Raw genomic sequence first — 17,498 nt, 5'->3', positions numbered from 1 at the left:
GCCCTGAGCCAGCCGGAAGTCCCTCTGAGTCTGGGCTGCATGCGGGCATGCCTGCTTTGAAATGTACAAGAGTCCCCAGCGGGGGCTCTTGTGCATTTCAAAGCCACAGCACCTTCATGGAGCCCAAGGTCAGCTGGGGATTCCCCAGCTGTTCCCAGGCTCCTCATGGCATTTCCCCAGAACCCGGGGTCAGCTGGGGAGTAATCAGCATTTCAAAGGGGCAGCGCTGCACAGCTGATCCCTGGCTCAGCTGTGTGGTGCTGCCGCTTTGAAGTACCCCTTTCTTTCCTGCCTCCATCTGATAGAAGTAGCAAGGCAAGGGGGAATCAACTAGTTGACTGACTATTTAATAAGCATTTGCTTATCATATAGTCAACTAGTTGACATAATGGGGAGGTGCCAAAATTTCTGGTGGATTAAAAGCTTTTAGGCTGCTTTTGAATACTGGAGCAAGAGGTTTTGCTCATGCCATATGCATAATTACATTTCAAACAAAGTTTACATAGGTGTTAATGTTTACAGATAAGAAAAGAGACGATTTTTTTAACAATTTTTTTTAGTGTTGTAGATATCTGCAAACTCTGATCTTAATGATTTTATGCAAATATGCAAATGATTTGCATAATATGCAAATAAAATGTAACTGGTCCATCAAAAGTTTGAATGGGTTTGCTGGTCCACCATATAAAGAAGTTTTGGAACAATTGCCATAGGAGATCTTTATTCCACTACCTCATTCAATATACTGCTGTTATACTTTTCTTCTACAGTCATTTAGTTTTCAATGTGTGTGTCAATATCTCTATACTAGACAATTTGTATTAATTATTCAAGTAAGATTTTGTGTCCATATTAAATCCCAGTATATGCCCCATACTGGAGTCTCTCTAGACTCTAATTTTGAGATTCTGTCAAAGCAATCAAGTTCACCTGTCAAAACTGATTCTTTATGGACCTATGTGGTTATTGAATGTTAATTTATAGGTTTGAGTAGTTAAGAATATCTGTGATGGAAAGCAATTTCTACTAGCATGTGTTCTTCGGCACTGGGAGATCTGAGGTTCCTATCACAGCTCTGCTTGTGAAAGTCAAATGCTTCCAGAGCTGAATGGGCCCAGTAAAAAGTGTTAGAAAGGTGAATGAATTTAATCCCCAGTGCCTCGAACCACAGAATATAATGGAATGGTGTTATCTCAGGCGAAGTGACTAGAAAAGAAAAATCAGGGTATAAAACATACAGTGGCAGCTACGTTTGCAGCCATTTAAAAAATAAAGTATATATGTTTTGCTGTATATTTTATTGAGTGTTGCTGTGCAGCCTAATAAGCTCTAAACAAGACATGTATCCTGACAAGTTGTTGAACACTATTGGTGTTAGTTACAAGAAATGTAACTAATGAATAAAGTTGGCGATAGCTGAGCCTTGTGTTGATATTCAGCCATTTTCCATTTGCTCTTCTGTTTGTCGAAAGGGCAAAACAAACTCTGGATGTGGAGGAGGGGTTCCTTGGCACTGAGGAGGGGTGCACAGTAGCTGTATAAAGTAGGGAAGGAGCTGGATTCAGGAGTGAGGTCATAGGGACACACCACTCGTTGAGCTTCCAGTGGTATGGAGTAGGACAGGCATGTCAAACTCAAAGCCTGCTGAGGGGCCGCACAAATGAAAACTGATACTTAGGGTTCCCAGATGTCGAGCCCCCAAAAAAAGGGTTGAAGGCACCAATACCAGTTACAAGGCAATCCTAGGGCCACCAAAGAAAAATGTACTTTGTCGGAAAGTTGTAGTTATTTATTATTATAAATTATGTTTTAGGAATATTTTATAATATTACAATAATTTTATGTGTAAAATTATTTGCTCATTAAATAATTTTTAAATTCATTTTACATAATTTTAAATTTAAATATACATTTAAGGTATTTAAATTTTGTATGTGATATATAACTTGTTTTGTTGAAATAAAAACAAGTATAGACCATGGTTAATCAAATAGAACAGGCTTCTGTGAAAATTTTCACATTCTTTATAACTGAGATTTTGCATAAAGATATAATTATTCATACAAAAATTGCCAAAACTTGACACATTTATTGATATCAATTTAATATACATTTTGTGATTTTATTTGGGAATAAATAAATAAAACAAAATATTAACAAAATAACCCTTTCCTCTCCCCCAGAGCCAGGCACTGCCCAACCCCCATTTTAACCCAATCCCCCTCCACTCCCCCAGAGCCAGGCCCCCCCAACCTAATGCCTCCCCTTTTCCCCAGAGCCAGGCTCTCCTAGCTCCTCCCCTCCCCACCTAATACCTGGGTCCCAGAGTCAATGTTGCCATCTGAGGTGCTGGGGCGGGGAGCCAGCTGTGAGCACCTGCTGGAGCACCCAGCGCAGAGCACCCAGCCAGCCATGAGCGCGTGCATAGAGCAGCCCTTGCTTGCTGTGAGCAGGCACTTGGCCATGTGCTCCGAGTGGCCAGCGGGCCGCACTTCATTCTTCTATAAAAATCTTCTGGGGGCCGCAAAAAATTTCCATCAGGCCGCATGCGGCCCTCCAAACGCCAGTTTTACATGCCTGGAGTAGGGAATGATTGGGTCCAGATGATCTACTGCTGTGTGTGAATTTTCTCTCCATTAATCAGTTGCATGGAGATTAGTCCAGCTTCTGTGTTGGAGTAACCACTGTGAAGCAACTCTGAAGCCACTTCACAGCTTGTGCAGAAGAATTCCTAACCAGGCTGGCTGCGTTCTCCCCAATAACAGTTTTCAAGGTGTGTGTAACAAGTGAGAGTTCTTGGGAGACTGATCTTACTCCTTTAGTCATTAGCAAAACTTCCCAATAACTCTTATATGTCTTAACTTAGGCCCCTCTGTATGTTTGTTTAATCTCTAAATTCCATTAATCTAGTGCTATCTACTACGACACACAAGTACTGCCAACACCAGGTATTAAAAATCATGATTCAGAGCATGTAAATCATTATGCTTTTTTAAAAAATGGGTGGGGATTTTTACTTTCTGGGTTTTACGTCTCTAGGAAATACTTGAGTCACATTTTTAAGCTTGTATTCCACAGTCATGAGGGCTAGAGTCTTTAAAAACAAAAAACTGATTCTCACTTAATCAAAGGTCTTTAAGAAAAGCATAAACTATTATGAGACTTTTGACAAAATTGTGACAGCTGGCATCAGGTAAATTCTAACTGTTAGTAATTTGTTAAATTAAACAGGATCATAGAATACTAGAACTGGAAGGAGCCTCAAGTGGTCATCGAGTCTAGTCCCCTGCCCTCATGGCAGGATCAAGCACAGTCTGTCATCTCTGACAGGGGGCTGTCTAAGCTGCTCTTAAAATAGGAATATGAAGGACTAGTTGACTACTCGCTCTCCCCTCTTTCCCCCCCCCCCCGCAACGGGGGGGAAGTGAAGGGAGTACTTCAAAGCAGCAGGACCGCGTGGAGCCTGGGGCCAGACCCCGGGCTCCACCTGGCGTTGCTGCCTTGAAACACCGGGAGGAGCCTGGCTCCTGTGGTGTTTCAAAGCAGCAGCACTGCACAGAGCCTGGGATCAGTGGGGAGTCCCCAACTGACCCTGGGCTCCACATGACACTTGCGCCTTTTAAGTGTAGCGACAGCCTGAGGACTGTCGCTACACTTCAAAGGTGGAGATGCCCTATCAGCTAGTTGAATAGTTGATGCAAAATGCCAAAATAATTTATACGTGAGGTCATGGGGCTACGTCCTAGTTGCTGAAGTGGAACTGAAAAATAATGGGAAGTGATTTGGGAGTGGGAGGAGCAGCAAGTCAGTGGGTCATCATTAGGGTATGGACTCATGCAGGATAATTTCATAAATGTCTTTTGGTTTTACTGTCCGCCATAAAACTAAAGGTTTATTCACCAACGGAGGCATACGATTTCAGGAATGAATGAAAGGCATAATTGTATCATTTAATGAGAGGCGAAGCCACAGCTCTGCTGTATTAACTATTGACTTAGTAGAGATGGTATCAACTCACAGGGGCAGGGCCCAACAGGGTTGTGGATTCGCTTCAAGACAGAGTAAATTAGGGATAGTTGCTTTTATTAATCTCACTACGTCTATTACAGGCTTAATTCTGCCAGATGGTCACACTGCTACTGCAAAGTAATATGTCAATAAGCACAGATAGAGCAATGCATAAAAGAGTAATAGGCACTTGGACATGCTTACACCCCTTCAGTCTGCGGGGAGTCCCATTCCAGATACCATGCACCAGGCCACAGTGGACGTGGCTCCAGCTGGGGGGATCCCAGAGCACCCTTCAAGGTCTAAGTCTCTGATAAGACTCAGTGGGCGCACAACTCCCTATACTAGTTATACTACAGTTGTTTACTGGGTGTGCACATAACTGGCTCAACACCATTCTTATCACTTTCATGAGCTGAGACCGAGGTCAAACTTGTTTACTGCTTAGTAGTTTCCCAGCTCAAGGCATGGGTTAAAGCTGATAATGTCCAGTTGTTTTTTGGGCTTGCAGGGTCCCAGGCTATGCTAAGCTGGGTACAGAAGGGATGGAAACTTCCATCCCATGCCTGCTAAGCTGCAGGACCCAATATGACTTTTATGTGACAGATGGAATCTTGAGAACTTTCTAATAGAAAATAATTATTTGAATACAGCCACTCCCCAACTTACAAACACACCAATTTACGACCATCCTCTCATTAACTCCATTATAATAATTTCGAGTTGAGAACCATGTACGTCAAGTTTTTCGAACAGCCTGGGCAGTGCGTTTAAAGGTATTTCTGACTTATGACCAAATTGAGTTACAACCAGGTGTTCAGAACTTACGCCGTTTAAGTCGGGTCGTAGTTTTCTGATGTTTTCTTAAATTGTTATACTATTCACATTCATATCAGTATATTAGTCACTAGCCTAGTATTCTGCAGTATTATTTTGAAAATTTGATTTTGTATCTCTCCCTCCCCCCCCCCCCCAAATCCTTTACAACTCTTTATTTTCTATAAAATACAATTTCCTGGAATAATTAGATATCCTGATGTGATGTGACCTCTTTGCTCTATTGATGAGTTTACAAGGAGCAAGCCGTTGGGGGGGGGGGGGGGGAGAAGGGATAATCATTAGGAGAAAAGATTCAGGATTATTAAGTGATACTAGTGTGAAAGCTGCTTTTCTAGTCAGCATGCCCCTGTTTTAACTGCTTTAACTAAAGGTCAAGAAAATTGTACAGGAAGCTACATGGATCCACATCTAGTAGGGCATTGGATTTTTTGTTGTTGATTAATGCTCATGGCCTTTGTGTGTGTGTGTGGCGTGTTTTTATTGGTAAGAAAAAGTCAAAAGGATTTGCTTCCTGTCTTGCAGCTAGTAGCAGAAATAAGGCTAGCCCTCTGGACTATTACTTTTCAGGAAGAACGGCGTTGTGCAAGAGGGTTTTTCTTGCACAAGAAGGGATAGTGTAGATGCTCCTTCTTGCGCAAAAGCCTCTTCTAAAAAAAATGGTGGCTCATTGGTATGCAAATGAGGCTTGGCGATATTCCACGCTTAGCCTCATTTGCATATTGCTTGCGCAAGAAGCCGCAAGTGTAGACATAGCCAGAATGACTTCAACCCAGGTAGGACTGCCATGCCTCTAAGGAATTTGAGGCATGGAAGTGGACTGAACAGGAAGGGATTAGGAGTAAATAAAGGGAAAATGTGTATTTAGTTGCAGTCAGAGCATTTTTCTTTGTTTTGGTTGTTTGGTTAAATTTCCTGGTGGGAATCTGTCTTGCCTCCCTCATTTGCTATCTAAGAGTACCCAGAGATGTTCTCTGTGTTTTCATTTGTTTTGCTCAGTTGCTCTGTAACACCTAACGCGCACCTTCTTTTTTCAAGCTCTCTTGTGGCAGAGGAGCTTGGGGTACTCCTGGGCAAGGAAGTCCAAGTGCTTTCTTTCTGGGTTCAAGAAGAAAGAGGCTTGTTTTACTTGGTGGTGACAGCTACCCTCCAAAGTCAGTAAATCTGTAAAGCATGATTTTTTGTATGCAGGGCCTAATAGAGGCAAGGTATTTAAGGTCTTTTGTGGGCCCCCCACCCCCATCTTCTGCACTCAGAGTGCCTGAGTGGGGAACAGCTCTGACAAACAGCCATCAGATTGTGTGCTCTCAAAAGACAGTTTCTGATGTCTCACACTGTATGTCTTGTAGAGCAAATAGTTGAGGTTTACTTGGACTGCATAATCTGTGTGCTGCTATGATCAAACTCCCTGCTGTTTTAAAAGAAGTCTTGTGTTATTTTGGATATGAAAAGTGTATAATGAAAGTGAATATTTTCTAAAATTGTGGAAAAAATGTGTTGCATGATCAACAGGATTCATATGGATCTGAAGGCCGCTTAATTAGTTTGTGTTAAATGAACCTCAGAATGCCTATGTACAGCATGAATCGCACTGTATGGACAATCAGTTATAATGCCTGTGTAAAATGTTAAATTTTTCATTTAAAAATGAATAAATCATTTTTATTGTATTGTTGCTTTATCCTCCTTGGGCCAATTTTTGTAAAGTTATTTTCAAAGTGGCCTAAATAAGCAGACAAGTACCTAGGTATTTTTGAAAATTCCAGTAGGCACCTATCTCCATCTATAGATGTCTAAATAACTTAAATAATCTGTCCCATCACTGCTAGAGATCTCATTTGCCAAATGTTCTGGAAAGCTAATCCTAGTTTAGAATTCGAATCTCATACAGTATCTTTGCGAGCTGTGATTAGTTATCTGAACCCAGCCAGTTCTTAAACCTTATATCAGTATATGGTTTGTATTTACTATTTAACACAACACTAAATTTCAATAATATAATGAATATAACCGGGAATTTTTACTCTTTTAGATGTTGTTATATCAATAGTTTTTTCCATAGTTTACCTGAACTTTTGTCTCTGTCAGCTTTAGTTCAGTATTTTCTAGTCTCTCACTATGACCCACTGTTACTTTTCCATTGAAAAGACTTATACTTTTTTTTTTTCCAGGATCCAACCAATCTGGATAAATTTAATGTCTCCAATTTCTTCCATGTTAAAAACAACTTAAAAGTAACAGACCCAGGTAAGGATGAACTAAAGTTTGGCTGAGGAAACTCTAACTGTGATATACAAACAGAAAGAATAATTTGAGGAATTTTTCAAAAAAAGACGACACTGGATGGTTGGCTTATGAAATGTTATGCAGCGCTTCCTAGACACTCCAGCTGAGTTTGGGACCTGTAGTTCTAGATATTCTAGAACGGGTGGGCAAAAGCCTCTCAGCAGGCCAGATCTGGCCTGCCTTGGGCTTTGATCCAGCTCGTGACGCAATTACAGGCCCAACCCCCTAATTACAGGCCCCACCCCCCCCCCCAGGGGGAAGGAGCTCGGCCCTGCCCCTCTGCCCCCATGCTGCCATTGGAGAGGAGGCACCGCTGGGGCTAAGGCTCCTCAACAGGACCAGCCCCAGAAAGGCTGCTTCCACAGTCACGCGTCCTTGGGCTAGCCCCGAAGGCTGGAGACGCCGCTGCCACAGCACCTCCAGGGGCGGCCCCAGGACGCGGTAGCAGCTCCTCTTGAACAGCCCCAGGCTGACTGGCTGCGGTGCCTCTGGAGCATCCTCGGGCAGTGTGCCTGTGGTGCCACTGGGGCCTGCTCCAAGCCACATGGCTGCAGTGCTGCGGCAGCGGTGTCTTTGGCCTCCGGGACTGCATGTGGCAACAGGGCCTATCTCCAGGGACCGGGACCTCATGGCTGCAGCCATTGCTGCAAGAGAGCACAAAGCAAGGTATGGTTTCCTCTCATGTCCAGACCTCCCCATCCCATACATGTCACTTCCCTCCTCCTCCCCTCCAAGACGTAGCATCCCGAGCTTGCGCTGACACCTCGCTTGTTCTTGCACCTTCTTGCCTGGCCTCATACTGCACCCTCCCTTGTTCCTGTTCCCTCCACCTGGACAGACAACCTACTACTAGCCTGCTTCTGCACTCCAGCTCCCTCCCAGATCCTGTGCCTCATCCCTATCCTACTTGCTGGCAACCATGTTTCACGCACCGTATCCCTCATTTTTGTCCCTACCTCAGAGCCTAAGGAGTTACATTAAATGCACTAACTCCAGAACCCCAGAAAAGTAAATCTGGTCTCTGGGAAGCCCTGAACCTCAGTCCCCCTTTCCCTTCCCTTCCCTTCACCCCATGAGGTTGGGGCACCAGAGGAGTGAGGTGTCTCAGTTGGGGCCACAGTAGTGTGCATTGGGGGTTTTTGGATGAGTTCTTTGCTTCTCACTTATGTGGTCCCCAACTGATTTTTCTTTTTTGGGGGGGTCAGCAACCCCAGACCCAAAAAATGTTCCCAACTCTCCCATAATAAAGAAAACATTGAAACCTTTTGTGTTGGATATATTTTACTTGATTTAAAATAAAGGTTGACTAACGGAGAGTTAAAATACTTAATCTGTTTCATAATTTAAATTAAATTGTTCTGACTAGCTGCAGCTGGTTCATAAAATAAAGTCACTGTACTCAGCAGGGTAGTTCTCAGCCCTGCTCCTTCTGCCTGAGGCACTGCCCCTTTCGGATCAGCCTGTGGCCACTTCTGAAATTTGTGAAGAGATCCCTCCCTCCTTCTAAAATTATTGCTCACTCCTGTTCTAGAAACAGAGTAAGACCTGATCATGCTTATCATTAAATAGACTAGAGGTCCACAAACTGTGGGGCAGGCTCTTTGCCAGAGGGGACACATGGCTGAGGCCCAGACCAATGCCCATTGGGTATAGGAAGGGAGCACAACCCGGCTCCACTCCTGGCTACACACCTTAGCTGTCCTATTTTTTGCTGACAAATACTTAGAGCTATGCCAGGGCAGAACCCAGGTGTGTCTTTGTGTCACTTTTTAAAAATGCTTCTGTACCATGAGATCACTTATCTTGGGAATTATGAGCCATAATTATGATCATTTTTATTTGCTGAGGGGACAAAGGGCAGAGGCTTTGTTGTTATTGTTTTGTTTGTTTTGGAGCTTTTTTTTTCTCATTGTGTATTCAAAAATATTGTCTGTCTTTAGTATTCCATATAAGTGGTTTAAATTGTTTTACAAGAGTTTAGGTAGCTTCCAGTTGTTCTAAAGAATCCTTCAATAGTAAAGAATATAAAATCAAGATCTTTTATAATGCATGTCCAGTAAACAGTCTCACCATACCTGGGTTGCACTGTTTTCACATGGTGTCTTAGTGCTCACTCATTCATCATAATCACTTCTACAAGATGGAAATTTTATGGCTATTTCCATGGAAAAGATTTCTTCATCTTCTATATAGAGTCACAAGGTAGGGAAGGTAATATTTACTGGAGGAATTTCTGTTGGTGAGAGAACTGTATGGCCCTGTTAAGTTGATGATTTTGAGGTACAGAGTTTGTTTTTAACTGAAAATGATTTAATATTGTCTAATAGATGAAGAAAAAGCAAAATTGGATCCATCTTACTATCTGAAAAATACAAACGCAGAGACCCGAGAGACTTTACTGGAGCTGTATAAAGAATTCAAAGGAGATGATATTCTAGCGGCTACAATGAAGGCCCCAGAAAAGAGAAAAGTTGATAAGCTGAATGCAGTAAGTTGATTTTTTTAGTAGACACTAATTCTATTTCTCAAGAGTGGTAAAGGCTGTTTTTCAGTATAATAGCCATATAACCATCTGAACAGATGTTGCTGTTTACTGATGCTTGGGAACCTATCATACATCAGCAGCAATGAGAAAGGTGTAACTAAATTATATTACAATTCTTTAAAAATGCAGTGGGCTGTGTATGTCAGTGGATTTCATTTTGTGAAATATTTGTAAATGTACCTAAAATATGTTTGAAATCAGGTGTGATAAGAGATAAGTGCCCTTTAAATTTAGATTGTGATTGCCATGGTGCGAGTTAGGTGATAAAGGCTTTTTCTTCCAGCTTGTAATTCCTTGCTTTGCAATATTGTGTCATTGGCAGAAGAAATACAGCTTAAGGGCAATGTGAGTGAATCATACTTGATATGGACATATATATATAAATCACCAGAAACAGATTCAACATTTCTTCTTCACAGTATTTTTAATGGACTGTTGTAAAAGGTGCCCTTAGCTGATGCATATTACTGTGTGCTCATAGTTGTTGAGAAATAAGTCTGCATATTGAATGTTTGCATCAGTGTCTACTGGGATTGTGCGTGTCCCTGTGCTTAGATGACCACTGTTTGAGTATCAGTTAGTAGGAGTATGCCACATGATTTAAAAAAAGGGGAGTGGGAATTTAGATGGATGATGAATCCCAAGATATGAGAAGCTGCAAGGCTTGGATTTGACTTGCCATGTTGGTTCCTATTCAGGCAATTACACAATTAAAAAAAACATATTTAGGGGAAAAGATGGGATGAAATGGAATGTAAACTGTCTACATGTCACAGGAACAGAATGTCAGTTGGTAGAACTGGCAAAGCTTGATTGGCTTTTGATGAGGCTGTATAGTTTGAGGCAGAACATGCAGAAAACCAGGATTCTATACCCAGCACTGCCACTAATTTCAGTGGCTGATCTTGGGCAAGATGCTTCACTTGTGTGCCTCCTTTTCCCCTTTGTAAAATGAGGATAATAATTACCTCTGTAAAATGCTTTGAGAGCTATAGATGTATTTAATCTAACATATAAAGGAGAATGTTTGTGCTCTAATAACTTGGACACTATAAGAGCTACCGCAACCAAACTTTGCATGGGATAATCTTTCACCCAGAAGAAGGTTTTAAGATACTCTTGGACCCAATCATGCCCAAGCTCAAGTTGTAAAAATTAAAAAGTAACTCGCCACACTGCGCTGCAGGGTCCGCTCCACCCACCCTAGGTCCTGTGCCCGTCGCCTGCGTCCCCGAGTACCCTCTGGGACTCACCTTCTCCTGCCCACAAGGTTACATAAGCAACCCACCCCCCCACGCCAGCATGCAGTGCCCCGACCCCCATGCGCACAGCACCTCAGCATCTGCCCTGTCCCCCGCAGCACCTGCAGCCGCCGCCGCGAGCTGGGGCACCCCTCCCGCGTGTAATGTCCCCTCCACCCGGAGTCGCATCCCCTTTCCCCGGGGATGACGCAGACCTATATTTTAATCCCTATAGAAATCAGTGCAACTTTTTTTTTCTGCCATTCAAAAAAATATAATGGACTACTGTTTTTCTACATTTTGTTCTTCCGGTTTTCTGAGCAACGCTGGGTAACTCCATCTAGTAAATATATAAATGACCTATGTGGCATTACTTATTGGTCTTGTATTTGTGTTTTTAACTCAATTTAGGATCCATGAGTGAAGTTCCATTTATTCAGAAACAAGGCTATAAACAGATATCAGGAGCCATGTGACAGTGGCCGATGAGGTGTCGCTCTGGGTATTCCCAAAGCCCCTCCATATGTTTACTAGGCCTTAATTTCACTTACGCAGAAGTCTTGCCAGCAGTCCTCCTTTTATATCTCCAGCTATGGATATAAAAATAATGCACAATAATAAAAACCCTTGCCTGATAATGTATTAAAATAAATTGATGTGGAAGCAATAAGCCCCTTGTGTCCAATGTCTGAACAGCTTTAAGTAGAAATTCATCAGTGAAAATGTTATAGGTGACAGATGGAAAAATACCACTTCATAGTGCCTCTCTTTTTATAAGTACTAGAGGAAAAAGCCTGCTTCAGATAGGAAACAGAAGACATTTATGTGCTCCTAGTAAGTAAGTGGTAATATTTTAATTAAGGAAATATAATTCTTTTTATCTTGGTTAATATTGCACAAGCTAACAATGAAAAGCCTTTATATAATTTTATCGCAACAGTATCAGACAACCTTAAAACTGCAGCAGTGGTGCATCTGCAGACGAGGAATCAGAAAAGTCTATGTATGTTTGCTATAGCATTATTAAAACTTGCTGTCCCTTTTTAGAAGATAGAGAATGCAGACTGTGCCACGTAACATAGCAACATGTCAGATCTTGTCATTTAGTTTAGCAACTATTAAGAAAAGGGGAAGATATTTGTATAATTGAAAGTGGTAGATAAAGGAGATGAAATATAACTTTTAAACAAAATGAAGAGACAGTTAAACTCTATATCAAAACTTCACTTATAGTTTTGCAACAAGTTTTTAGTGTTGTTTAAAAATGTGTTTAATATAGTGTGACCCTGTTATCTTAAAATTTTCATTCTACTCTTTTTGATAGTGCTTCCTTCTGAGATAAAAGATTCAGTGTTGTTCTTTTGCTGATTATATTGGCAAGACAGCAGAACTAGTGAATTATGATCATAATGGCTCTGTGTGATTTATGCTGTGTTTGATACGTGCTTCTCAAGTCTTGTAACTCCTTGTTAAACATTTTTTAATTCCCCCTTTCTTTCCCCTCCTCTCTGTCCCTTACTTGCAGAGACCCACACCTGTCATATATTTGGTACAAAAGCTTTCATTTTAGGGAGGGCAGAAAGGTTCAGGGCATTAAAGGTTATGGGATAATAGCCCTTTCCCTTTTGGCAATTACCAAAAGTTGTAACCATATGCTAACTATCTGTGATCTACATCAAATTTATTGATTGGTGTTAGTCCAATTCTGAGTAACTATTAGGTATGTCATAGCAAAAACTTATTGGTTAACGCTATTGACTACATGCATTCCCCCCCCCCCCCCCCCCCCCCCCCCCCAGAAATTTTTTTAGCAGGCTGCACAGCAGCCCAGCTCAGTCCTAGCTTGCGCTCAGTCCGGGACTTACCCCCTCGATGGCTCTGCATTTAAAGCGTATTAGGAGCTGGGTGGGAAGGCAGCCCGACTTAGTGCCAGCTCACGCTGATTTTGGGAGCTCAGACATGCACACTCCTGGAGAGGGGCTGCTGCCTTCCCCACGGGTAACAGCATGGAGTGACAGGGAGCCAGTCCATGAAAGGAGCTGGCTTTTAAATTGGCTTCCCTTGTGGAACCAGCTCCCGCTTGGCACCCCATGCTTCTGACTCATACAAATGCAACACTGCGGGATGGCAGGAGGATCCTTGGTAGTGGGGCCAGACTGCACTGGCTGCTGGCCCTCGCCCCTAGGGACTATAGAATAGTTGAGTAACCAATAAGAATTCATGCGGTTACTCGACTATTCAGTTAACCAAGAGCTAACATCTCTATTGACCATGTATCTACATCACCAAATCTTGTGCTTATGTTGGCAGTCTCAGGAGCGAGGATAATATGAGCCTTGGGGGCTACCCTCCCCACAGACTCACACACACACTTTTGTAATAATGAGATAAATAAATTTAGCTTTCTACGACTGATAAAGTCAATATTCGAAATATGGAAACCTACAAGAAACACAGCATACCAGATGCTGTACCATAACATCATGCTGTAAGATTCAGAGTGGCTTCATTTGCTTTTTCCAAGCAATGTCTTGACAAAAAAAATTAATGCAGACCACCTTTCTTGAGAGCTTTAATTTACAAATGTGTGTTTTAATAGCTGTTGAAGACTGAAGACTCAGACCTATAACTTCTTTTATTTTACATATAGGTGTTTTGCCTATTTTGAAAAAATAACTAGTGTACTGTCTTGGTAAATATTTTGGAAGTTCATGCAGTGCCTGTACTGAATGCTTGGACACGCTAACATATTTTAGAAACCCCATTCTTTCTCTCCAGTGGATTGAGTGTGGGAATTGTTAACTGAAATATCCAGTATATGTATTGTTCAGCAGAACCATTTCAAGATTTTTAGAACCCAGCATTGTAGTACTCTGAGGACATTGAGAATGTGATATTTACTTTAGGAAACATCACTCTGGCAACATTTAAAAAAAAAAACCAAAATCAAATGTACTATTTATATGACAGTCTTCACCATATAAAATACCAAGTGGGAATGAGAAACTAAAACTGAACACTAATTTGTTCTACTAGGGCAAGAAAAGTGCTGTTATTAAATGCATTGGAGATCTATGGGTAAAATACTGGTTTCACTGAAGACAATGGAAAAAAAATCTATTTTATGCATGAGGCCAGGATTTTACCCTATATATAGATGAACTTCTGATCTCCTTTTAACAATTAGTAGAACTGGAGTTACTTGGACAATAGCTGACTAATTGCTTCCATTCTCTAAATCTATTATTATTACTACTATTGCTGTTATATAGGTCGCTTATTATTTGACCGTGTATGTACATCAAAATTAATAAGATGGCTTTATGGGAGGAATGCAGGAGAGGATGGTATAATGGTGTATTTTTTCCTTCTAGTTTTTGTAATTTTAACTCTTAATTTTTAATCTTTTGCACAGGCTCACTATTCTACAGGGAAAGTAAGTGCTTCCTTCACATCCACTGCCATGGCCCCAGAAACAACACATGAAGCAGGTACCGTATATACCTATCTTTTAAAAGTGTGTGTTAATCAAATATCCTGATATAAAGGGAGCCACCCTATATAAATACATCTGAGAGGATTGCAAGAATACATTGTTAATTAGTCAGTACATGATATTTTAAAACCTTATTGTCTATGTAGCTATAGCACTGGTTTCTTTTTTGAGTGCTTGCTCATATCAATTACAATCTAGGTGCATAACTCCCATGCATGCAGTCTTGGGAGATTTTTGCCCTAGTGGTATCTATATGTTGACAGTGCCACTTTCCTGAGTGATTCATTCCCTGTCACTCATTTTCAGCCGCTGACAAACTAAGGCTAGAAACACCACTCTTGCCCATCCAGGTTAATAGCCATTGATGGACCTGTCCTCCATGAATTTATCTAGCTTTTTTTTTTTTTTTTTTTTGAACCCTGTTAGTCTTGTTCTTCACAGCATTCTCTGGCAAGTAGTTCCACAGGTTGACTGTGCATTGTATGAAGAATAGTAATAGAAATGTAGCCGTGTTAGTCTGGTGTAGCTGAAGCAAAATGCAGGACATCGCTACATCGATGACATCTTTATGATCTGAACGCATGGCCAAGAAACACTGGAGATATTCCACAGAGATTTCAACAACCTACACCCCACCATCAACCTCAGCCTAGACCATTCTACACGAGAGGTCCACTTCCTGGACACCACAGTACAAATCAACAATGGACAATTAGACACCACTCTCTACAGAAAACCCACTGACTCATACAGTTACCTACATGCTTCCAGCTCCCATCCAGAACACACCATACAATCCATCGTCTATAGCCAAGCCCTTCGATACAACCGCATCTGCTCTAATCCCACTGACAGAGACCAGAAGCTTCAGGATCTCTACCAAGCATTTATAAATCTCAACTACCCACCCAGAGAAATAAAAAAGCAAATTGAAAGAACCAGACGAATACCTAGAAATCATCTACTTCAAGACAGACCCAAGAAAACCAACAATAAAACACCACTTGTCATCACCTACAACCCCCAACTTAAACCTGTCCAACACATTATCAGTAAACTACAGCCTATACTGAAACAGGATACCATACTCCAAGAGGCTCTGGGAGACAGATCCATAGTCTCCTATAGACAACCACCTAACCTCAAGATGATTCTTACCAACAACCACAGGACATACCACACTAATACCAACCCTGGTACCTTCCCTTGCAACAAACCCCGTTGCCAGCTTTGTCCACATATTCATTCTGCTGATACCATTATTGGACCTAACCAAGTGAGTTATAAGATCAAGAACACATATTCCTGCGCATTCAGAAATATAATTTATGCTATCATGTGCCAAAAGTGTCCGTCTGCTATGTACATTGGACAAACGTCTCAGACACTTCGCCAAAGGATCAATGCCCACAAAACAGATATCAGACAGGATCACAAAGAAAAAACAATTTCTTGCCATATCAACCAGAAAGGACACTGTCTCAGTGACTTAACTACCTGCATTCTGCTACAAAGACCTTTTACATCTGCATTTGAAAGGGAATCCTCTGAACTGTCATTCATGCTAAAATTTGACACTCTCCGGGGGGATTGAACAAAGACCCCCAACTACCTTACCCATTACAATGATAGCTTCCCCAATTATCACCTCTAATACTATTAGCTCACAGACATCGACCTTTCCCCACCTCTAATATCATTAACTCAGACACTTACCTTCCTTTCCCCCCCCCCCCGCATCCCCCTTCTTTTCTGAAATGTGATTTGTCCTTTTCATATGTGTTCATTTTTTTAAATTGTATCCTTTGGTATATATGGTTGTGACTATTTTCTTCCACTATTTGATCTGAGAAAGTGGGTCTGGCCCACGAAAGCTCATCATCTAATAAACCATCTTGTTAGTCTTTAAAGTGCTACATAGTTCTGCATTTTGCATGAAGAAGTTTTTGTTTTAAACCTGATGCCTATTAATTTCATTTGGTGACCTCTAGTTCTCATGTTAAGGGAAGGAATAAATAATTTTTCTCTACTCACTTTTTCCATGTTTTTATAGATCTCTATCATATCCCCTTAATCATCTTTTTTCCAAAAGTCCCCATCTTATGAATCTCTCCTCATATGAAAGCCATTCTGTATCCTTATTCATTTTGGTTGCCCTTTTCTGAACTTTTTTCCAATGCCAAAATATCTTTTTTTGAGATGAAGTGACAACATTTGCATTCAGTAGTCAAGATGTTAGGGGTACCATTGATTTATATAGAGGCAATAAGATACTCTGTTTTATTCTCTCCCTTTCTTAATAATTTCCAACATTCTGTTTGCTCTTTTGAGTGCTGCTGCACACTGAGTGGATGTTTTCAGAGAATTATTCACAATTGCTCCCAAGTCACTCTTAAATAATAAGTTCATTTAGTTCCCATCATTGTATACATGTAGTTGGGATTATGTTTTCAAATATGCATTGCTTTGCATTTATCAACATTAACATTCATCTGCCATTTTGTTGCTCAGTCACCTAATTTTGTGAGATCCTTTTGAAGCTGTTCAGTCTGCTTTGGACTTAACTATCTTGAGTAGTTTTGGATGCTTTGCAGATTTTACCATTTCACTGTTTACCTTTTTCTCCTGATCATTAGCCATTAGTTTGACTACTAAACTACCACTAATACTTAGAGTTCTGGCTGGGACTCTGCCCTGTTTCCTAGATTTCAAACCAAATTTATCATGCAACAGGCCAATGCCTTTGACAGTTGTTTGAAGTGCTTTGGGGAGTCCCATTAAAAAGGAGAAATGCCGGATCTGTAAGAATTTTCACTCTGGTACTCAGAAGCAGCAGAACTTCTGCTTGAGGGTCCTTCTCATGGAAGCTGCACTTCATCCTGCGTTGGAGCCGTTCCATTCAGACTCCACTTCTAGCACATCAATATCAATGTGGAGTGCCCTGCTGGCACTGGCTCCTGCTCAGCACCATTCCTCCTCACCAGTGCCTAAGAAGCTGCAGCAGAAGAAGGGATTCTTTGCACCAGAGGTTAAAAGAACTTTGAGCAAAGGACCTGTGTCAAGCCACATGTCTGTACTATAGCTT

At 41.3% G+C, this 17,498-nt stretch overlaps 1 protein-coding gene across 1 annotated transcript in view; it reads left to right on the top strand.

The window, feature by feature from the left end:
* The window catches only part of PPIL2 (peptidylprolyl isomerase like 2), a 161,809-nt gene that overhangs the window by 68,688 nt on the left and 75,623 nt on the right, over positions 1–17,498 (top strand). The window contains exons 9-11 of the mRNA XM_075898287.1: positions 7,017–7,092; positions 9,459–9,619; positions 14,333–14,408. Coding sequence (XP_075754402.1) covers positions 7,017–7,092; positions 9,459–9,619; positions 14,333–14,408 — 313 coding nt within the window. The remainder of the gene's footprint in view (positions 1–7,016; positions 7,093–9,458; positions 9,620–14,332; positions 14,409–17,498) is intronic.

The sequence above is a fragment of the Pelodiscus sinensis genome, chromosome 15, assembly GCF_049634645.1.
Source record: "Pelodiscus sinensis isolate JC-2024 chromosome 15, ASM4963464v1, whole genome shotgun sequence".
In the NCBI taxonomy this organism is placed as follows: domain Eukaryota; kingdom Metazoa; phylum Chordata; order Testudines; family Trionychidae; genus Pelodiscus; species Pelodiscus sinensis.
Note: the sequence above shows the minus strand (reverse complement) of the source record. Positions and strands in the feature narration are given on the sequence as shown.